General features: G+C 39.7%; 1 protein-coding gene across 1 annotated transcript; it reads right to left on the reverse strand.

The window, feature by feature from the left end:
- Positions 1 to 6,029: 6,029 nt before the first annotated feature.
- On the reverse strand, positions 6,030 to 16,179 carry CTXN3 (cortexin 3). The gene is made up of 3 exons (XM_032628502.1): positions 16,121 to 16,179; positions 13,444 to 13,658; positions 6,030 to 7,205 (listed from the first exon to the last, which is right to left on the reverse strand). The coding sequence occupies exon 3, from the start codon at positions 7,113 to 7,115 to the stop codon at positions 6,870 to 6,872; it is 246 nt and encodes an 81-aa protein (XP_032484393.1). The 5' UTR covers positions 7,116 to 7,205; positions 13,444 to 13,658; positions 16,121 to 16,179; the 3' UTR covers positions 6,030 to 6,869.
- Between the last annotated feature and the right edge of the window lie 7,667 nt (positions 16,180 to 23,846).

A 23,846-nucleotide genomic window follows, 5' to 3' on the forward strand; every position in this document is an offset into this window, starting at 1 on the left:
ATACAAAGCATCCTAAGAGACTACTACAAGCAACTCTATGCCAATAAAATGGACAACCTGGAAGAAATGGACAAATTCTTAGAAAGATATAATCTTCCAAGACTGAACCAAGAAGAAATAGAAAATATTAACAGACCAATCACAACTAATGAAATTGAAACTGTGATTAAAAATCTTTCAACAAACAAAAGTCCAGGGCCAGATGGCTTCACAGGTGAATTCTATCAAACATTTAGAGAAGAGCTAACACCCATCCTTCTCAAACCCTTCCAAAAAATTGCAGAGGAAGAAACACTCCCAAGCTCATCCAATGAGGCCACCATCACCCTGATCCCCAAACCAGACAAAGATACTACAAAAAAAGAAAATTACAGACCAACATCATTGATGAATATAGATGCAAAAATCCTCAACAAAATACTAGCAAACAGAATCCAACAACACATTGAAAGGATCACACACAATGAGCAAGTGGGATTTATCCCAGGGATGCAAGAATTCTTCAATATACGCAAATCAATGTGATACACCATATTAACAAATTGAAGAAGAAAAACCATATGATCATCTCAATAGATGCAGAAAAGGCTTTTGACAGAATTCAACACCCATTTATGATAAAAACCCTCCAGAAAGTGGGCATAAAGGGAACCTACCTCAACATAATAAAGGCCATATACAACAAACCCCCAGCAAACATCATTCTCAATGGTGAAGAACTGAAAGCATTTCCTCTAAGATCAGGAACAAGACAAGGATGTCCACTCTCACCATTATTATTCAACATAGATTTGGAAGTCCTAGCCACAGCAATCAGAGAAGAAAAAGAAATAAAAGTAATGCAAATTGGAAAAGAAGAAGTAAAACTGTCACTGTTTGCAGATGACATGATACTATACATAGAGAATCCTAAAGATGCCACCAGAAAACTACTAGAGCTAATCAATGAATTTGGTAAAGTTGCAATATACAAAATTAATGCACAGAAATCTCTTACATTCCTATACACTAATGATGAAAAATCTGAAAGAGAAATTAAGGAAGCACTCCCATTTACCACTGCAGCAGCAAAAAGAATAAAATACCTAGGAATAACCCTACCTAGGGAGACAAAAGCCCTGTATGCAGAAAACTATAAGACAGTGATGAAAGAAATTAAAGATGATACCAACAGATGGAGAGATATACCGTGTTCTCGGATTGGAAGAATCAACATTGTGAAAATGACTCTACTACCCAAAGCAACCTACAGATTCAATGCAATCCCTATCAAATTACCAATGGCATTTTTTACAGAACTAGAACAAAAATTCTTAAAAGTTGTATAGAGACACAAAAGACCCTGAATAGCCAAAGCAGTCTTGAGGGAAAAAAACAGAGCTGGAGGAATCAGACTCCCTTACTTCAGACTATACTACAAAGCTACAGTAATCAAGATAATATGGTACTGGCACAAAAACAGAAATATAGATCAATGGAACAGGACAGAAAGCCCAGAGATAAACCCACATACCTAAGGTCAACTAATCTATGACAAAGGAGACAAGGATAAACAATGGAGAAAATACAGTCTCTTCAATAAGTGGTGCTGGGAAAACTGGACAGCTACATGTAAAAGAATGAAATTAGAACACTCCCTAACACCATACATAAAAATAAACTCAAAATGGATTAGAGACCTAAATGTAAGACCAGACACTATAAAACTCTGAGAGGAATACATAGGAAGAATACTCTGACATAAATCACAGCAAGATCTTTTTTGATCCACCTCCTAGCGTAATGGAAATAAACACAAAAATAAACAAATGGGACCTAATGAAACGTAAAAGCTTTTGCAAAGCAAAGGAAACAACAAACTAGACAAAAAGACAACCCTGAGAACAGGAGAAAATATTTGCAAATGAATCAACGGGCAAAAGATTAATCTCCAAAATATTGGAGATTATGCAGATTATGGAGATTATGCAAAACAGCTCATGCAGCTCAATATTAAAAATCAAACGGCCCAATCAAAAAATAGGCAGAAGACCTAAATAGACATTTCTCCTAAGAAGACATACAGATGGCCAAGAAGCAAGTGAAAAGCTGCTCAACATCACTAATTATTAGAGAAATGCAAATCAAAACTACAATGAGGTATCACCTCACACCACTTAGAATAATCATCATCAGAAAATCTACAAACAACAATGCTGGAGAGGGTGTGGAGAAAAGGAAACCCTCTTGTACTGTTGGTGGGAATGTAAATCAATACAGTCATTATGGAGAACAGTATGGAGGTTCCTTTAAAAACTAAAAATAGAACTACCATATGACCCAGCAATCCCACTACTGGGCATATACCCTGAGAAAACCATAATTCAGAAAGACACATGCACCCTAGTGTTCATTGCATCACTATTTAAATAGCCAGGTCACGGAAGCAACCCAAATACCCATTGACAGATGAATGGATAAAGAAGATGTGGTACATATATACAATGGAATATTACTCAGCCATAAAAATGAATGAAATTGGGTCATTTGTAGAGACATGGATGGATCTAGAGACTGTCATACAGAGTGAAGTAAGTCAGAAAGAGAAAAACAAATATCGTATATTAACACATATATGTGGAACCTAGAAAAATGGTACAGATGAACTGGTTTGCAGGGCAGAAATAGAGACACAGATATAGAGAACAAACGTATGGATACCAAGGGGGGAAAGTGGCGGAGGGGCGTGGTGGTGTGATAAATTGGGAGATTGGGATTGACATATACATTAATATGTATAAATTTGATAGCTATTAAGAATTTGCCATATAAAAAATAAGTAAAATTAAACAATTTTTAAAAAACACTATGAAATGAATTCAATAAAAAACGAACTTGAATACATATTTTTTTCCTGCATACATAAGTATGTGCTCTAATTTCTGCCTCTAAAAGCTGTTGCTTATTTTGTTTCAGCTTTAACCCTTAAATATAGTAAAAGAATGATCTCACTTGGAATGTTCATTAGTTTAACAGCAGGAGTCAAGTTAATCTCCTTCAAACCCCATATTCGACTTACTTTACAGTATTTAAGATGCTTTAATAAAGATGTCTCTTGGAGGGAGAAATGTTGATCTAGAACTTGGGGTCTCTTGGGAGAACAAACCAGTCAGAGCCCAGACTGAGAATGAGTTTGCCACATTTTTCTGAATCAGAAGTCAGCTCTATTCTACAGTGACCTTGGGAAAGTAATTTTTGTCATCCTGGGATGCAGATATACATGATAGAGGGCAGCTGCACTCATTATAAATATCCTGTAAGGTAGGCAAAATGCTGCAGTGTAACTCCTTTAGCCAGGAAAGAGAGGGCTTCTGTGACCTTAGCCCTGAGTAATTAAAACAGAGAGTTAGCACTTCTCACAGGAGGGATCAATTTACCCTGAACAGCCCAAAGCATTTTACCACCTGTTCTGGTCTCTTGCTCTGGACGATGGAGCGTGGAGAACGATGGAGGGTGGAGAACGGGGGACCCAGCGAGGGGGTGGCTGAAGAAGGAGCAGTAATCTGAGAAGGGAAAACAAAAATAGAGAGGGGGATAAAGGGAGGAACGAAAGAAGAGCAGGCTTTGGGAGGCCCTGTGGCACTTACTGGCAGTCGTATTCTCAGAAGCCTCGTGGAGGGCTATTTCAGTCTGTTCCCGTTATAGAAGCAGATCCTAGCGTGGCCCCGAGGGAGGGTACTGAAACCGGCCTTGACCACCACTCCTCGTGTCGTTTTCTTTCTCAAGAACCTACAGGGATTCTTGAGAAAGAAATCACTTTCATTTTGACTCTTAGGACCTTTGGATGTTCAGCTCCACCCTCATCCTGCGTATGTGAGTTCCAGCTACCCCTCTGGCTGTCTTCTCAGCCAGGCTGCCCTCCTGCCTAAAAGCCCCACAGCCACACCTCCTTCTCCTCTTCTGTGGCTTTCCCTCCTCTCTTCCGTAGCACGTATCTAAAACACGTCCATCCTCTTAGGTCAAGGTAGAATTTATTTCAGAATAATAACTTACATTGCATAAAGCTTTATACCAAGCGCTTAAACATGTACCATCCTCACCTGAGCCATTATTTCCTGGTACATTTCCTTGACTATCTGGGCCCACATCCGTCTCTCCCATATTCTATCTCCTGAAGCACTTGTTCACTGATCCACCTCTACAGAATCAATCTCTAGGGAAGAGAAACTGAGGCGATCTATTCTAATGAACTAAGGAGGCAGAATGTTGACTCTTGCTATTTACTTTATATTTTTCCATATTGTTTCTACAATTTTACTGTGATCATATGCACCTTTTATACTAAAATTAGTGTGTGTGGGGGCGTATATCTTTGTTAAGCTCCCAGATGATGCTGATGGTGTAGGAACCATAGGTTGCCACAGTCATTTGAACAATGATTCAGACACATGTCTTCTTGCATTTCTCAGCTCTTCAATAAGGTAGAAAGTTACTCAAGAGCAAGAACTAGCCCTGCACTTTTCCTATCTCTCCAGTGCTAGAAATGTCAGGCTCAAAGCAGGTGCTCAATAAATACCTGAATGGGTTTGGATAGACTCCCCATAAAAATAGGAAAAAAATTAAATAAGGTTACACGACATGGTACACTTGAAGAAAAAAGATAACTTTATAATTAGTGGGTTAAAGACAGATGTAATAGTAAGACAGAAAAAATACTCACGTGACTTAATAGAGCACAGGATGATCAGAGATCAGCATCAGTGTTTTGTTTTAGATCTAGAAGCAAAGGATCTTTGAAGGCATCAATTAACTTGTAGCATGAAGAAACTGTGAAGTGGTTCTCTTTTTAACCTGGCTCATTCTTGAAGTGATGTGTTCAGTTATAAATTCTATAGCTGAAGAAGAAATATGAGTAGTTGGGAAGAGTTAAGAAAAGAATCAAAACGTATATACATTTCCAGTGGGAATGTAAAATAATGCAGCTGCTTTGGGAAACAATCTCACAGTTCTTCAAAAAGTTAAACATAGAATTAACATATGGCCTAGCAAATCCACTCATAGGAATTTACTCAAGAGAATTGAAAACACATATCCATACAAAATTGTGTACAGATATGTTCATAGCAGCATTCTTTAGACTGGCCAACGGATTACCATGATCTATGATGAATAAACAAGATGTAATATAACCAAACAACGGGACATTATTTGGCCATACAGAGAAATGAAGTACTGATCATTTTACAACATGGATGAACCTGCTTTAAAAACATGCTAAGTGAAAGAAGCCAGACACAAAAGGCCATGTACTCTTTGATTCCAATAGTACGAAACGTCCAGAATTGGCAAATCCATAGATTAGAAATTAGTGGATTAGAAATTATTGGGTCTGAGAGAAAGAGGGATGGGAAGTGACTGCTGGTGCGTATAGAATTCTGAAATTATATTGTGATGATGGTCACACAAAATTCTGTGAATATACTAAAAGCCAATGAATTGTATACTTTAAAAGGCTAAATTTTGTGGTATGTGAATTATATTTTAATAAAGCTGTTATTTTTTTAATGAAAAAAATCAAGAGGGAACATGGGGAGGGGGGAAATCTGGGCAGAAGGACCGTCAAAATGTTAAAAAAAAAAAAAGAGAGAGAGAGAGAGAGAGATACAAGGGAGCTGGTTTACTAAGGGCTGTCTTTTTAGGCATAGTTGGTTTTTTTTAACTTTTTTTAATGTAAAAAATGATGGCTAGCTGAGGAGAAAATTAGAAGACATAGACTATAAATACAACCTAAGGAGTTTAGATGCAAGCTTTTCCTATCAGTACAGAAGTTGGAATAAGAGGTTTTCATATCTCTCTTTTGGGGGGACTTAAACAGTGCTTAGAATAGGTCTTACGTGTCAGAAAAATTTGTGGGAGCCCTTCCTGAAATGGGAGAGGGATGAATTACATGACATTTTGTGGGCTTTGCTCTCTTTCTCAGAACAGTTAGCCCTCAGTATTCGATGCCACTCTCTGCCTCCCGAGCGCTGAAATAAGAGAGGAGACGCTTCTGTTTCTTGAAAAATTTTATTTGGTTTCTATTCAGTCATAAACACACATTCCTCTTAAGACTGTAAAAGTCTTCTCCTCTAAACAATTAACTTTTTATTTAAAAAAAAACGTTGAAGCAGTACTTGCAACCTATTATTTCAACCAGTTGTGCAAAGAAAGTAAATTCAGGTTATGTATAGTTACCTCTATGCATGTTATTAATATGAATACCCAGAATGTACTTGGCCTGGTAAATAGTTTTTCAACCTCTGTAAGCCTTTGAATTCAGTTTTATTTGAAAAGTAAAATGATATCATCCTCACCCATATTTTCCAAGGATCAACCACCTCTTCTAAGCATTCCTATTGCCTTTCAGTGCTCTTTGCTTTAGGAGAAAACAAGTACCTGCTTTGGGTCCACTCAGCAACTTCTTCCTCATTCTCTGCCCAGGACCCAGATTCCCATGAAAATGAAACAAACTGGGAGACATGATTAGAACAAGGAAGCCTCTTTTGGCCCTGCCATCAGATTCAGCTCAGATCATTTCTAGTCTTTTTCTCTGGTCAGGTCCGGTAGGGCTTCATTTTAGGCAAAGTCACTATAGATGTTCTCAGTTGCACCATCACACACATTCAACATTCATTCATTGAGTAAATATTGAAATTTAAACCTTCCTATTTTGGGTTAAGAATATAAACCTCCATTTCCAATATCCTCCAAAGTTCACCGAATAAATGAATTGTGGCTCTAGAACCAGATACGGATAAAATGTGAGTTGCTGAGAACGTTGACTAAAGAGAGTCCTGCGCCAAGACATGAAGCATTTCTGCTCCTCAGGATGGGTTCCTGCTCCTGTCCTGCTAAGCAAGGGCATGGTCAAACTGCCCTTTCTCCAGGCCTTCAAGTCCATCAGCCCAGGTCGAGGTTGGCATGCTCCGATAAGGGTCCAGAAGGATCCGGAAGCACCTGACTATGAGGATGCCCAAGAAAATAAACAACAAAATCACAAAAACAAATGTGGTTTTCTGCTCCAGAGACATGCTAGAATCTGATGACACGTTCCCAAGGGGCACTAGGGGTGAAGGGATAGGCTGTCCTCCATCCATCGTCCAGGGAAGCTGGAGCACAGGGTCTCCCAGTTTCCTTCTCTTCCATCATCAGCCTGCTGAGATCATGGTGGCTGCACCTTGAAGAAGCTGCAGAATAAAGAAAGGGAAGGAGAAAGAGTCAACGCCAACGGGCAACTTTATTTCTAGGCTCACCATCATATTTTTCAGAGAAAAGAAGGAATCTCTAAACTTTCTCCAAGGGCTGGGCCAAAAGAAAGCCATGTAGTGATGGAAGAATAGATGCCTAGGCAGTACCTACCATGTTCCCTCTTGTCTTTTCATATCCTATTGAGGACCCCTCTCTTTGGTCCCTGCCATCCCCACTGGCTTACTAAAATCCCATTCTATGTCCATTTTCCCTCCAGCCCAGATGAAGCCAGAGCCCTTGTCTTTGTCTGTTCTCAACACAGCTGAGGCAGGTATGCATTTTCAGGAAGTTCTTTATGAAAACACTACCTAATCCAAATGGGAAATAGAAGAAAAATGAGGACCATTAACTGTGTACATTTACAACATAAAGATTGCTAGGTCTGTGAAGTTCAATGGAAACAGTGGAGAACTGGGTACAGAACCTTGTGAGCCTGTGTTAATGACTCCCTAGCCGTAAGCTGGCTGACTAGTATAGCAATACCTGTTCAGTCCCTCCCTTCCCACCACTGGTCTCCACTCAGTGAGCGCTGCCATGACTCCCTGGACCAGTCTTCTCCAGCCTTGGCCTTTGTACGAGGCAAAGTATCAAGTCTTCGTCTCCTAGCTCAACATCTTATCATTTCTAGGCTCATCCCATAACTCAGGTTTTAGAATGGGTACACAATTCATTTGTGGGCTGCACTGAGGGGAACCATTCCAAGAAGATCCAGTAAATAACCTAGTCATCTCAATTCAAATTATGACCCACATCTCCCTATAAATAAGTCTGGGGTCTCACTTCTTCACAGGGAAGCCACGACTAGAATGATTTAAAACTCAGTTTTAATTTGCAATTTTACCACCCTATGCTGATTAAAAGGCAGATGCAAGGATATGGTTAACCCTCTTTGTAGCCTAGTCATGTGTTTTGAGAGGCCTGCTAAAATATAAATATATACTCTTATTCTCTGACCCTTTTACCATCAACCCCTTTTGGATATACCAAATTGAGGAGAAATTAGAGATGAAAGCATTTTGAGAACTCTACAAATCTTTATAAACTGTAAGCCTCTCCCTTCCCAGCATATTGTGTGGTGCCCAAGTTCCTATTAAAATAACTTCATTTGGTCAAATCATCAAAGGTCTCTATTAAATTGCAGTATTTTATCAAGGAAAGTGACACATTAACACATTAGTAGGGATTTGTCTTTGAATACTGTTCCTATTTGAAGGAGGGAGAAATGTGGTAGATAGAAAGGAAATTGAAGGAATATCTTGCCGGGAACGAGGGGCTGCTAGAAAGGACTTGTGGGAAGCAGACATGGGTACTGTGAGCAGATCGTCCAGCAGGAGAGTCCTGGGGAAGGATAAAGGAGACTGGGTAGAGATGAGAAGAGCAGGAGATGGTTATAAAGGGAGATGGAGATCCAGAGATCCAGAAAGAAATGACAACTGTTTCACAATTTTGCCTGGGACTGATCGAAATCCCTAGAAAAGCCTGCTTGATTTTAAACCTGCAATCAGCTAATCAATAATTTACAGATTTGGAAAGCTCAACAGCATGTTTAAGTTAAAGGAAGCATCAGTATAATAAGATGCAGAAATAGAAATAAATGTCATCACTTGGCCACCACAGTACAAAAATATTCAAAGACCTCTAAATTTTGTAAATGTCTGTCTTAGAGTAAAATGTCCCTTTTGGGTAGAAATGATTCTTAGGAAATGTTCACGATTGCTTTTACCTAAAAAATGAAATGTTTCTTTTAGATGAACAGCGGAATTTGGGCGAGTAAATTATTTTGAAAGATTTTGACACAACCATCATCAGTGTTAATAAAAATAAAAGGCAGTTATTTTAAGTACAAGAAGGACCGGAGTTACTCGTGGCAGTATTTTAATCCTGACTGGCTTCCCCCAACACGCAGCATACCTGTCTTCCCTTTGCTGGGTCCATTTGTGTGTGCTCAGGAAATAGAGTCTAATTTTAATATGGACTAAGGAAACCTTAGTTAAAAGATGCCATTTTCAAAAGTCATATAATACATCCCTTTTCTCAAACCAAGCTCCCTGGACTCTGATGTTCACAAAGTGTATACACCCTGAATTAGTCACGAAGCCCTGTGTGAGCAGTCCATCCCAGCCATGGTCCTTCTCACTATAGGCCACTCACTTTAGTTAATTTGCAAAGAAGCCCTCTCTTTCTTTCCCCATACTTCCTCTATACTGCGTCATGATTCATCATTCTAAGCTCAAGTCTTACCGCTCCTCCCCTCAGAAAACCCACGTGCTCCCATGTCCAAGACCCTAACCCACCCATTAACCCCCTTATGGACCCAATACCCTTGTTTTCTGGACCACAAATTAGATCATATACTCTGACAGTGGAATTTTTCTAAGGTATTACTATATTTTCAAAATAAGTTCAAAAAACAACAAAGATCAAATCACATTTGGTTTTGAGTAAAATGACCAGTGGACAAAAACAAACTTACACGTAACTGATCTGCAGACACCTAAGGAAAGCATCCTGACTCTGTCTGCTCTGCAGCTCTACCTGACACCTGCTACTTTGAACACCTCCAGGTTTCCCACCTCTGAGCTTTGAGACATGATGCTCTCTGCCTGATCCCCTCCTCCTCGCCCTATTCCCACCTTCAGCTTTCTCTCCCTCCCTCGGGGTCCACACCAAATCCCACCTCCTTGGTGGAGCCTCAGTATCTCCCTTCACGCAAGGCACCAGGGCTTCCTGCTCTGTCCCCAGCAGCATTTCACCTGCATCCTGTGGCAGCATCTATTACAGGACGTGTCTCCACGGTGTTCGTCAACTTCCCCTTATTAAACAACAAGGTCCTTGAGGAATTCCTTGCTGCTCTGGGGTCACTGGCTCTCTAAATAGAGGTTGAAGCAAATCCCTGGCCCCTTAGAGTCCAGGGAACTGAATTCAAACTTGGAGGTGCTGGCTGATACAGAGGAGGGGAAAAAAAGCCCACGTCATCCAGCCTAACTGGGATGTCAGACCATTGTGTTTGAAATAGATCCTGTTTCAAAGAATCACAAATAGTCTGGGTCACAATGACACTTTAATAGTCATAAAGCTCATGATTTACGAAGTAGTTGTTTGTTTTTTTAAATTTTCTTTGGCCTCAGTGCTGATGGGTCCAAAATAGAGAAATCAGCTAGAATTAAGCACCCTCCCTATGTTTAAGGGGTCAATCCTTTCTTACCTATCTTGCTTTTTTGGTGGGGAAGGGTAGTCATTTAAAATATCCTAAATCCCATTGTCTTACATGGAAACTATCAATGTCAACACGTACCCATCTCAAGCTTGGGTCGTTCAGACTTTTCATCTCATTAGCATCTTATTTTACAATTTCACGGTAAGAAAAAATACTTTATCTGGAGAAAATCTATCTTAAAACAATGACGTGTTTCTTTTCTTATTTTTCAAGTGGCAGCAACAGAATCAGTTCAGTGCATTTGTCCCCTTGTCCTGGGAAACCACACACAGGCATTTGATTTCACCATCTCACTTCTGTGGTCCTCAACTCAGGCGCCCTCCCTCCCGCAATGAATTGCAATAACAGCTGCAGTCTATGCAGTACGTGTGTAGTCCTGCTTGGCACATAGTGTGTGTTCAAGAAATAGGTGATGATGAGCGACTGTTTTCTCTTTAACTGATTTTTGTGCAAAGTGAGATTTATTTCTAATTTTCCAGGCAGGAATGGAGATTGTAAGTAAACCACCCCAAATCATAAAATTCAAAAGAGTAGCGTCCCCCAAAAGAATGTCGGAATCAGTAGGAAGTCGTCATCCCTCAGCTGTTAATGGCATACAAGGTACAGTGAAACAATGCAGTCTGTATTTTAAGTACTCCGAAACCACATAATTGCTGTACCTAATTTTTGAAACTTCTAGGCCACAAACCTAGTTATATGACTTGACATAATTTCAAAAGTAGATGTAAAAAGTAGTTCATCCATTGAACAAGAACACTCACAGGCTTGTCCAGTGTACACTCACACATGACGGACAGGATACTTTGTCCCACAGAGACATCCTGTGTACCTTGTTTATATTTATCTGGCAGCGTGGTGAGACCCATCTGTAGACTGTAACAGGAAGGGAACTGGCTACGTAAGCGGGACTGAATTTGCAACGACTGTCAGGGACGACCTTCCTCAAAGGGCTGCACTATCCTGCAGCCGTTCTGAAACTGGCTGTTGAAATGTTAACCTGGCTTTTAATGATTGAAGTAATACATATCCTGAGACTGACGCAGAAAAGAATCACTGTCGACTTTCTGAGCTAAAGGAAGCCTCAGCTGCATGGCTGTTTGTATAGCTGGAGTGTCTGGAGGCACTCCCCACCCTCCATCCCACCCAGCCACCCCAGACGTCTAAGCATCCCATCAACCCTATTATACATCTCCTCCCACAATTGGGAGCCCTCCACCAAAGCCACCTCATCTCTTTTGGAAATTCTGTGGCTGAATCCAGTGAACAGCAACTTGCATTCCAGGATATATATGCAAAGATGCAAAATATTTCCTATAAATTCAAAGAATTCATGGCCCTCTTGGTGGCCAGCCAAGACCTTCAGGTAAAGACTTCCTGGCTCTTTCTAAGTACTTCCTGCGTTTTAACCATGACTCCCCCCACACCATTTTCTCAGCTCACATAAATACATGGCTACTTCCATATTCCTCTTTTCCAAATACAGAACTCCTGTTCCAATACAACATCCCTGATGCTTCCGAATTCACAGGATGGTTAAGAGTAAAATTATTTTGAACACTCAAAAAATAGACCAAGGCTAGTAGAAGGTCCATAAATAATGATTTTAAAGACAAGCGAATGTGGTCAGCTACAAATGTCAACAGGCAGTTTCAGAACTGCTGCCAGCCCCCACTACTGCACCAGAAAGTCTGTTTCCTCCGCCCATCCCTGCAAAGTCAGCCTGCAGACACGTTTGCTTGGGTTTGCGAGTAAACCCTGTTGTACCTGTTTCACCATGCTGGTCAGCAGGAGACCTTTGTCTTCAGCCTGAGTCCTAACCTCAGTTTTCCTTCCTTATCTTCATCTTCCTCCTAACATCTGCTTAAAGAGTTTTAAAGGCACTGCAGGGCAAGGTTGCAGCCTTGCTGAGAACAACAGAAAAATACCGTGCAAGAGCCCAGTCAGTAAATGGGGGTATCAAAAGGCACCACTAGCAAACCGGAACTTTTAACTTCAAACGATAAACCTTACTGTTCTACTCAGTTTTCTTTCCCTTGTGTGTTTCCTAGTGAAAGAGAGTGCTTGCTGATACCTCAAAAGGCTAGGGCTGCATACTGCTCATCGCCCAGGGACAGCAGGGACGGTCAGCACCATCATTATGAGTTGTTGGGTTGTGATCCTTTGTAAACAAATTAGAACATCCCTGTTACATTTTGGAAGGCTGGATGTTTTAGGTGAACAGAAAAAAATATATTGTAATGGGCAAACAGCTTTCAAGAATAATTTACTGCAGCTTAGCAAAGAAAAAAGCGTTTTACTACTCTTTATCCAGTATCTGTAGCATTATAAACTTAAGCATGCTTTAAAAATAAAGGCATCGTTACATTTCACCCGCTCGCATTAACTTTACCTAGCAACTATTTAATTAGACTTTATCTGACAGCTAGATCTAAATTCAGAACTTGGATCCAGAAGGCATCCATGCGATCATGGCTCATGCATATATTTAAAGTTAGAGAAAAACGTTTAATTAGCCCATCAGAGATACAGATTTTGGTGAAATACCTGGATCTGGCTGAACAAACACTTGATCCATTTCCTGGTGGAACAGTTACAGGTAGTTACAAGCCTCTTTAGTTTCCATTCTTCCCAACCAAGCTGTGTTAAAGCAGTAGACAGTGGTAAGCTGCAAGCAGCTGATGGCACACCCCAGAGCTAAAGCTGTTGTTTCAGGCTTAGAAACTTCCCATTAACACCCCGAGTTAAAGGAGCATCCTCTTTCTGTGTGAGGCATCATTAGCGGCCAATACAGCTGCTTCTCTGAGGCGAGCCATGATTTCGGTTCTGCCTCAGCAACTCTTCAGAGGATTCTGCTTCAGCGAGTAGAGGCAGTATCCTAGCAGTGTGTCTGAAATCATCTTCAAGAAAGCATTAACATTCAAAAGGAGTATGGGGGAAAACATCACAGGGCATTCCCATACCTTTTCAAAATCAAAGCCATAAGTCTACCAGTGCTCTATTCTTCTCTATTGATTGTTGACACTGTTCCTCTTTGGGGGTGTTAATTAGCACCTTGCAGCAACCAGCCTCCAAATCGATCACGGTTTATGACCTTCAGGCCAACTTAATTAATGGGAAGACTTCTGGGGAAGGGCATCAACTTAGCATTTGGGAGGTAAAGGGAAGACTCCTTTTCCTAAAGAAAACAAAATTGCCCTGTCAGAAAAGCAGCAGTTATGAGGGGCATTGAGGAAAGAACAATTAAAAGAGAACAAAATCCTATTTTTACCACCTGTTTGTAAATTGACTAGGTGGTAGGTCACCAGATCCAGTGTCTCCTTTGGGCAGCCTGCATAGCTGTGACCTTGGCAGTCACCTCACCCCACACAGGCCATCAGAGACCACTTGATGAATAAAGATAGACCTTTGTTAAGAGAAGGTTGTGCTAATTCTAAAGATTATAGTTACACGGCACAATGCTTATTTTCCTTGGATAGAGTGCCTGAATAAATTTGGAAAATATTTTAGGATAAAATTCATCTTAAAAAAAAAAAAAAAGGTGCTTCTCTGGAAAGAATTCAGCCTAATCCTTAAGATGGAACATCCTTGTTTTTTTTGGCAACTCACCACTTTCTTTATTTAAGGGGAAGCACAGTTAGCAACAATACCCACCCACCAAATGATGGGGTGCATGGCATTTAAAGCTAACTCTGCCTGTGCCTGTCAGCTCTGCTGTCTCTTCAGCTCTTGTGAGAAGCTGGCCGTGACCCAGTAGCTCTAGGGGACTGGAAGGGAGCTCATTTTCTAAGAGGAAAACCCCCATCTGCTAGCAAGAGACAACAATCCGGATTAAGTCTCAGACCCAAGGAAATTCAAATGCTAAATGTTAGGATCTAATGTCAGAATCAAACGCTTGACATAAGAACCTAACCTCACGAGAAACATGAAGGTTCTTTCCCCAGATGTTTTCCAGATTTTTAACAGAAATTCCTTTCCAATTAGTGTAACTTACTGTATCTTCACACACACACAACAGTGGAACAAATGAAATCCAACAGAGCACTGCCATTCAGTACAAACTGGTGTCCTTCATGCTTTTCAGCCGACGGTGCTGGCGGACAGAACTCCCTGTCTCGGTAATGCTAACAGAGTGTGGTTCAGGGAACATTCAGACCTCACCCTCACTTATATACTTGTCGTTCCATGTGGCCATGTGGTAAGAAAGGACTCTAGTTAGAAACGAGCCTGGATTACTGCAGGCTCCCCTGCCCGGAGGCCCCCTCAGATATTGTCGCCTTGCTATGGGTAGAGGTGGCAGGGAACGCAAGAGGGCTGTAGCTGTCCTCTAGCTACTCTGCAGGCGGAGGCCATCCCAGGGAGATGAGTGCCTGGCCTATTTTTAAAACTCTCCAGAGAAGTAGATTCCAAATCCCCCTCTGACAACCTCTGTTTAAACTAACTCCTCCGTTGCTTACTTAGTCTAAGTGAGTCGGCCCATTTCTTTTTATTCTATCCCCGCTGCAGTCATTAACCACCACAAGATTCTGTGCTTCCCCAAGGAAGCTAAACTAGGTAAACCAAAGAACATTTGATGAAGATCTGCTGCTACAAAGATCTTCCAGCCAAGTCTGGATATTTCTTTTATAGAATAATCATCATTGGAATGATTGGTATCAGCCCCTCTCCCATGCAGTTACATTACTTCAATCATCATGAATTCTGAAACAATGAATAAGGATTTACAGAAAGTTTATTTCTTTGAAAATGTCACAGTAGGTCCTAGTCGTTTAGTCATTAATAAGCTTTATAGCTCTTCTCTGAATTCCTCCCCAAATTTCTGCTTTCTTGTCCAGCTTTAAACGGGGAGCATAGGAGGCTACACAGAGCTGTTTCATGTTTCAGACTAACATGAAATTGTGATGACATAGGACGATTTCATAGGCTATATACGCTATGCTTCTCTGATCCATTCTGCTCCCAGGGTTATTCCTGGGTGTCAATTCAATCTTTCTTTTTACTACACAACACCATGAGTTAATATTGTTGGAAATCTGTTTTAAGAACTTTCCCTACCTTCTCTTTTCCTACCTTTTGTTTCACTTTTAACGTTCTTTAGGTTAGAGTTCTTTCCTAAATTTCCTATGCTGCACTTTTCCATAAAGAAATAAACAGCGAATATGAAAAAAAAAAGGTTCATGAGCAGTCAAGCTTTATGCCAACATAAGGCTGTGCTATTATTACTATCATTATGTTTCCTTCTGACTCTGCCTAATTCTCAAAATAAAATTGAATTGATTCTTGGTATAATCTTCAAAACAGAAACATGATTTTCTTTTCATTTTCATCACTAGATTCTTGGTAAAGAATCTTTTCTTCCTTCTTTTGGGTACATTTTTCTTGGATGTCATTCAAGGAACATTCATTAAGTTCGTTCATGAAGGGTCAGTTATGTTCTGTGTTCAGTGTGGCAAAGAATAAAAGCTACGGGTACTAGGTCCCTGCCTGACTTGGTTCAGATTGTACACTGCACAACTCTAGGAGGCTCCCTGGTAAGGGGCCCCAGGAGCTCACTTTCTAGCAATGGTTGCTAAGCTTCCTGACAGATGAGCCCACCTCCACCACTGTTTCCCACTTCCTCACCTCCCCTTCACTATTCACCCAGCAGGCATCTGAATTATGTCCTTACCTCTCTACAGGACTTGATTTCACAAGGTTATCTGTGGCTTCTAATTGCCTCAAGCAAAAAAACCCAAACCAGAAAAACCTTTAGCATTAATCTTCCTTGTTCTTTGTGGCAACATTGGACATGGCTGACCACACTCTTCAAGGAAGGTCCAAATGAAAGAATACACAGAGCAAGATGGATGGAATGGCAGGAACTGACATCTCAGCCCTTAGAGCCCCTCTTCTTTGGTGCCTTCTGCCTTCAGAGGCTCTCTTTTGCCTTCTGGGGCTCAAGCCAAGTATAACTCATGTGACTACCAGAAAATGTGAAATTGAGGATGTAAAAACAGGCAGACTAGGATATACATTAATGACTCCATCACTGTCAATTCATTAAGAAAGAATTGAAAGTCAGTTTAAGTGTGTCATTTTTATTTTCAGGTCTTCTTAGTTTAAAAAAAATCAATACATATGTAACATGAAGTTAAAAGAAAAAATTGAGATTAGCTCAATTTCTAATAGCCCTCTGATTTGCTGGGTCTAAGTATAAGTTTATCCACTTGGCTATCTTCACAGGTCAGTGAACATTCAAAGTGCAAGGGAATAGTCAGGAAGTTTTAATACTATTCACACCAAGTCTATAAATTAGGATGTATATTCAAGCATTATTAAAAGCAAGCAGGTTAAAGTCCAACTGCAAATTGGCAACCTCCTGGTTTAATCTTTTCTTGAATGCATTTCTGTACACATCGCATCTGTGGTGTGGTGAGTACTCAATTAGCCGATGAAGCTGGAACAGAGAAGTATTCTAAATGAAAATGGGAGACAAACAATGAGCAACTCTGTGGAATCACCTTTGAAAGAAGGGAAACACTGACAGAACTTTATACTTGTCAGGATTACAGATTGCCCTAAAAATGATCATTTGTTTATTTATTCCTCTCTAACTCAAAAATAATAAAGCATATGGGAAGGAAATACATCATGCTCATGAAAATGCTGATGTCCAAGTCTAAAAAGGAACAACTTCACAAGATACATTGTATTAATTTTATTTAGAGACAATATTTGTAAAATTTAAGTTATTAATTCTAATTACAGTATGAAAGTGTAAGAACATCACTATGGATTATTCACTGTTCAAAGGATATTCATACTGAGGAGTTAATAGCCTAGTGGGTAAATTTATTCTTTTAAAATGACTTGTGCAATAATAACAATTTTCTTAATGACTTTGAAATACTTAATGCCTTTAAAATGTCATATAAAGTGCCAATTAGAGTTTTATGCAAACCATCCCTCTGAATCTTTATGCTGTCATTTTGGCATTGTTCTTTCCTTCTGTTCAACGGCTGCATTTTAGAAGGGAAGCTGCATGGACAGTTTGAGGATTAAGCAGCTTAGAACATTAAGATGATTTAGAAAATGAAATCGAATGTACCTGAGAATGACTGACCTTTTAGCCTGACTTTTATACCTGACAAAATTCTGGAACTAAAAATCTTGCCACTGTAAAGTTAATTTGAAAACGGAGGAGAAAAAAATCATATGAAGTAGTTTAAAAATTCTTGTTGAAAAATTATGAAAAACCAAGCTCAATTTCTGATATTTATAAACTTGTAGAAATTATGAAAGGAGGCTGAGAACGTGGTAATTAGCAGAAGTTATGGTGTGTGATTACTGAATGCAAATTTCAGCTGCCTCAGCATTTGATGGATTACGTATGTAATCAGTTGCTGCTTGAAAAAATATTTAAGTTTACAAATATTTCAATGAGATCAATCAAGAGTTCCAGTCATATAGCATATTATGTTAAAAGGCACATAATGAAGGTACATGTTTCTCTTTCAATTCTACATTCCAAACCTTGATAAGAGACCTACCATCTATTATTTTGCCTTAAAATAATACATATTAAATGTTTATGTATAGCAAGTACATAAATGTTATAAATCATGTGTTTCTATTATTAATATTAAATTACATCAACTCACTTATAAATAAAATAAATTAGTATTAATATTAAATTATATCACAAGCTTGTTAAGCATGCAGATTTGAGGGGCCCGCGTCCAGATTATTTAATTCAGTAAGGCCAAGAATCTGTATGTTGAATAAGAAACCAATATGATTAATGATGTAGTGAGTATGAAATCTACACTTTGAAAGTAACATAGTTAAATGTTTTTTTTCCTCTCCTTGAATATTTGGTCATGTTAGGCATTTTAACTCTGTGAGGAAAGAACCTTAAGCTTAAAATTTGGGGTATCACAGACCTCTTTGAAAAAATGGATTGAATGCATGGACCCATCATTAGAAAAATGCATATATCCTGCTATGAGAACCCCTGGCTGAAATGCCCATTCAAAATACATGCATCTCCTCTTTCTTCCTTCCCTCCTTCCTCCCCTTCTTACCTCCTGTTAAAGTGGTAGTAAACACGACCATAATAAAAGCCCATAGTGGTAAAGACAACAGGGTAGAACAAGAGGCAGAGAAAAGCCTGGTCTATTTCTGGGAGAGGAGAGTGGATGGAGGAGTGCTGGCTGGTGACGCCAAGCTTAGAAAACATGCACAGGAGGCTGCAGCTGTGTAGGAGGTGACCGTGCAGCAGGGAAGACTAAGGTCAGGAAGAGAAGAGGGGCTAAAAATAAGAAGAAGTGGAAGGCCTGGGGAAAAATGAGTGATCGCTCTGCCCTCCCGGGTTGTAACTAACTAGTGGGCCAGGAATCCTGTTGTAGCTATCAAGATGGGTGGTGGTGGGGACTGAGCGAAATCAGCACTTACGACAGCAGGAACAGAATAGAGGTTGTCAACATTGACCAAATAGGCAAGAGTGAGGTCGATTATTTAATTTAAAAAATCAAGAGAACTAAAAAGGGCAACTGTTAAAATTTCGTTCTCCCTGGGGTTAGATCTAAGAGATGAGCAGTGCACAGAGTAGCTACTTTTCAGCATAAGCCTTTCTAAGCAATTTGACTGTCTAACCATGTGCATGTTGTTTAACTATGTGCAATTTCTCTTTGCAAACACGGTCAGTGTAGTATGAGCAAAACATTAAAAAAATAAATAAAAATCTTGCCTGAAACCCAATGAGTCTATTTGCAGTGTTATCCTAAGTACCAGCAGCAAATGGGTGGATAATTCTTTGAGAACAAAGGCTTCCTCACACACCCAGAATCTCCCCTCAAGGGCTGTGGTCCATTCTGCATACTAGTAAAGCTGATCCTTCTCCATCCTCCTCAAACATCTTGTGTGCACTCAAAACCTGAGTTCTTGTAATCACACGCAGTGCCACAGAATCTAAGCTATCGCCCTGGTTTTCCCATAACATGCAGACAGTGTCTATTTTATACGTTATCTGTTTATTCATTTATATTGCTAACTTCTATTTAATTATTTATTTGTTCATTTATTTATGTATATGTATTTATATCCCATTAAATTTCAGAACTGTTTGAAGAAAGCTATGAAGTAGATTATATGTCATTAGTGGTAGCAGACTTTTTAAAAAATTTTTTATTATGTGTTCAATGAATTTTCTCATTGCTAGGAAAGGCTAGATATACTTGTTTTCAAGTTTTGAAGGATAAAGTCATTTTAGAAGGGTTGTGTGGCTGAAGCACTAGATAGCATGTTTAATCTAAAAGAAAAAAACCCAGGTTTTTATAAACTTTATTTTGTAGCAATTGTACATAAACAAATGCATAGCATATATTGATACTTCAATATGTTCAGTGTAGATTACTACTGCAGAGGTGAAAATGCTACATGGCGAATTAATAGGGACTGAATAGAGTCCAGTAACGATTTTCAAAGAGCTGTGAAAAAGTCAACTCTTCATTTGAAATGCTCAAGGATAGCACCTTAAAATAAGCTGAGAGCAGATTATCAGCCAAGTTTCACTTCCATCTGCTTTTGTCCTCATGAGAATGCCCTTCATTGTTAGTTTCAGAAAGGGCCCTTGTTTTTGTTCTCAACATTTTTCTTACTTCAAAAGTAGATGTGGCGTCAATTGAGAAAAATGAACATTTAGTGTTCCCAGTAACCCCATAATTGGTGTTGCGTATCACGAATATGGTTAGGGGCTTGGGTCAAATACCAATACAGTATTCAGTGGACTATGGATTACTAATGTGTAAGCCAAGAAAAGCTGTGTTTGCAAATGCGAAAAGGATGAAGAAAAATCTCTCCGTCATTCCCTGCACATGCCCACGTTCATAGGCCTAGTCAGGATGGCAGAATGGGACATTCATCATTAACAGAGACCCCTTCCCTAGTCTTACCTTAAGGATTAGCTTCTATGATCTGAGACGAGCTCTCACTGGCTCCTGGGGCTCTGTCTTGATTTCCCTCTAGGTTGGAGTCCATGCCTTGTCTGGCTCCCTGATTACAGTTCCTTGCATCTTTTTTTTAAACCTCTCTCATTCTGTAGTTCCCATCACTGCAAAACCACTTCCCTATTCCTAGGCCCTCTATTTATCTAAAATAATAAATTACATTTCTTCCTTCAGGTATTGTCCATTCAAAGGCTACCTGGCTCAGAGAACTAAATATGGCAAAGAAGAATAATGGAACTTATTTTTTCAACTCCTGTCAACAACTACTCTTTTTATATCTTCTTAATATCTAACATCACAACAGCAACAGTAAAATAATGATGATGATGATAATTAGAATAACAGTACAATCACAATAATATAACTCGGCAAACTTGTACCTTTGGTCTTCTTTGACTTTGGACTCTTACAGTGGCAGGACTTGAACCCTTCTACATGTTTTTATCCAGTGAAAGTAGTGTGTGTGTGTGTGTGTGTGTGTGTGTGTGTGTGTGTGTGAAATTGTTCAGGCTTTCTGATTAGGCTGAATACTTAGATACTTGAGAATAAAGGAGGCTGGATCTCCTATTAATGTATTTTTCACTTGACTGGCTATACTATCAGCAGAAGTAATAATTTATCCAGAGACTTCACTCTTTGTTACAAATCGTCCTAAGTAAACATTGTAGTCGTATTTGTTCCTAGTTGTTTTCTCTTGCAACGTCATTGTCCTACTTTGCCTGTCATATAAAATAAGTCTAACCAGGCATGACCATTATTTACTGGCTTCCAACCGGTAATCTTCATTTGTATCAGTCAAGAGCAGTTAGATAATGCTGTGATTTTAAAAAAAAATTTTTTTCAGTGGCAACAAATAGCAAAAATTTTATTTCTTGCTACATGTTCATTAAGAGTCATCTGGGGACCCTGCTCTGCCAAGTGGCTTAAATTGCATTGGACAAAGCAAATCTCATGGCCACATCTGAATTTAATAGGTTGAATAGTATAATCCTTCCCTAGGTAGGAACACAGAACACTGTCAAACAGTGCCATAGTCCACCATTACTAGACTATGTAGACTGTTAACTCGTTAACTAGAATTCTGCCCTTTACAAAGTTACTCCTCATAGATCGTGCTCCCACAATAACCTTTCTTTGGCATCTCAGCATCCTTGAGCTTCAACCTGCACCGAACTGTCTCCCATCCAGCTCCAGCTCCACCTCATCTAGGTCAAATCTCCTGCTTAAACCTCCTTGCCTCCCCTTTGCTTCTAGTCTCCGTTTGGATTTTGATGCCTGGGTTCATTTGGCTTCTTTAGCCTCTGATCTGTTGGGTCCTCTTCTGGATGCAGAAGACAGCATCATTAACTCAAGGATGTAGCTGAAGGATACCCTGTACACTCTACTGGCCTCCAAAGGCGTTCAAGGGATCATCAAATATGTTGGACACCTTCTGTTCAGATCTTGATTCAGGCACCTTCTGTGAAGATTGACTTTTTGGTTTGGTTGTTAGCCCGGATACCAGAGGAGAAGATATCATCCATATCATCATCAAATACAGACTTAACTTCCACTTTCTTTTTGGACTTTTCTTTCGGTTTTACAGTTAGGTCAGCAAAGATATCAATGTTATCATCAAACAAGTTGGAGTCAAATGTATCATTTCCTTTCTAGCTCGGCACAATAAGGCAGTCTATTGAGCATGTTGCCTTTCTGATGCAATCCCAGAACCTTCGGCTCTTTCATAATGGGCTGTCACAGTCTGACGTTTCCAGACCCACTCCCACACCGTGGCTCCAGCCTAATGGGTGAGGTATCATACCTGGTACCTCACAGGGACCATACCATCCCAGGATACAAAATATCATTATTACTCCAATTTTATATCTACATAGACAGAGTTTGGGGAGGTTAAGTGATTTGCTCAGGAACACGAAGATCACATTTAAAATATTTTTGCCCACCTCTCACTTTTATGCAGGGCCTAAGATAAATAGACATGGCAGTGTCTTAAAATAACGCAGAGTTTGATAGAGGCTTTTGGAGAAACAGTGACATTCATTTCTTAGTGGGCAGGAAAGGTGGATGTGGACACTGCAAGAGACTGCATGCAATCTGAATTTTGAGCATTGCCCCTCTGGTCTGCAGGAACGTCTCGTTCCTGCAAATGGAAAGACAGAGCGTGGCCTTGGTGAGTCTGAGGGGTGGATGGTGGGGAGGGAGACAGTGAGCTGGATCTCTGCAATAAGGCAGCCAACGATTTCTTGGGTTTGAGATCCTAAGGGGAAAGTTATTTAGGTGCCTCTTTTTCATCATTCTGATCTACTTGCAATGTTTCAAAAATAATTTTTTGTTAATCAGAGATTATTCGTATTTGTCTTCCTTGTTCTCCTGTACCATCTTTTATTGTTCTACTGCTTTTTTCCAGTTGGACAGAACCTCTGAAATCCTTCTTGTAACCACCATGACCTTGGCCAACCCCTCTCCTAGATCCATATAGAATCAGAATTTTAAATCAGCACCATTTCTAATAAGGTAGAAGTGATCCTTTAGACTAGATTCCTCAAGGCATAAACATCGTGTAATGGATTTTGCTACTTTGCTGTCCTCTGAAGAGAACATAAGCCTGAGGCCTTCCTGAGTGCAGAGGCAAAAAATCTCTTCAGAACAACAAAAAAAAGAAAAGAAAGAAGAGGAAGAGAGGGAACGAGGGAGGGAGGAAGGAAGGGAAAAGAAAACCCACTCTCATACCTGAAGTCCATGTTCTTAATGGGGACTGACCCATTCACCTTCTTGCATGGATTTTGAGTTTTTAGGTTAATACGGGTCTTGAAGTGACCACCATGTATGTAGCAGATGACTAACCCAACTAGTGGGCAGCTGAGTTCTCTTGGTCCTTTGCTACCTACCTCCACCTCTTACATTTAGACAGTTAAATTTGCTCTTGAGTTAAAATATTACATTATAGGTGGCTCCAAACTGAGCATAGAACTGGGTCTGGGGTTGGTTGGGGGAATAGATTGTCTAACTTACAATTCCACGTAAATTATTATAACTTGATTTAAAGAAGAAATTTTCATCAATATTTTTTATGTTCATGTTTTATATTATAAAATCATTTCTCAAAACTGTACTCTAATTAGCTTGGAACCAAAGGAGAGCTCCATGCTCCATGTCTATGATGTTTTACTGTAGGAAGTATCAATAAATAAGGCAATCAGTGTTTTGCTACTTGAAGAATATTGAGTTCCTTTATTTCAAGGAGAATGGTTTTGAGTCTCAGGCTATATATTCTAACTAACCAGAATGCAAACTAGCTGTGGTTTGGAGGGACTCTTATACAGTTTTGGATATGATAACTCACGAACAGTATAATCTACTACTCATTACACTCAGAACAG

The sequence above is a fragment of the Phocoena sinus genome, chromosome 3, assembly GCF_008692025.1.
Source record: "Phocoena sinus isolate mPhoSin1 chromosome 3, mPhoSin1.pri, whole genome shotgun sequence".
In the NCBI taxonomy this organism is placed as follows: domain Eukaryota; kingdom Metazoa; phylum Chordata; class Mammalia; order Artiodactyla; family Phocoenidae; genus Phocoena; species Phocoena sinus.

Excerpts from the sequence above, each read along its gene's own strand:
- CTXN3 (XM_032628502.1), bottom strand. The coding sequence starts at position 7,115 with ATGGATGGAGGACAGCCTATCCCTTCACCCCTAGTGCCCCTTGGGAAC.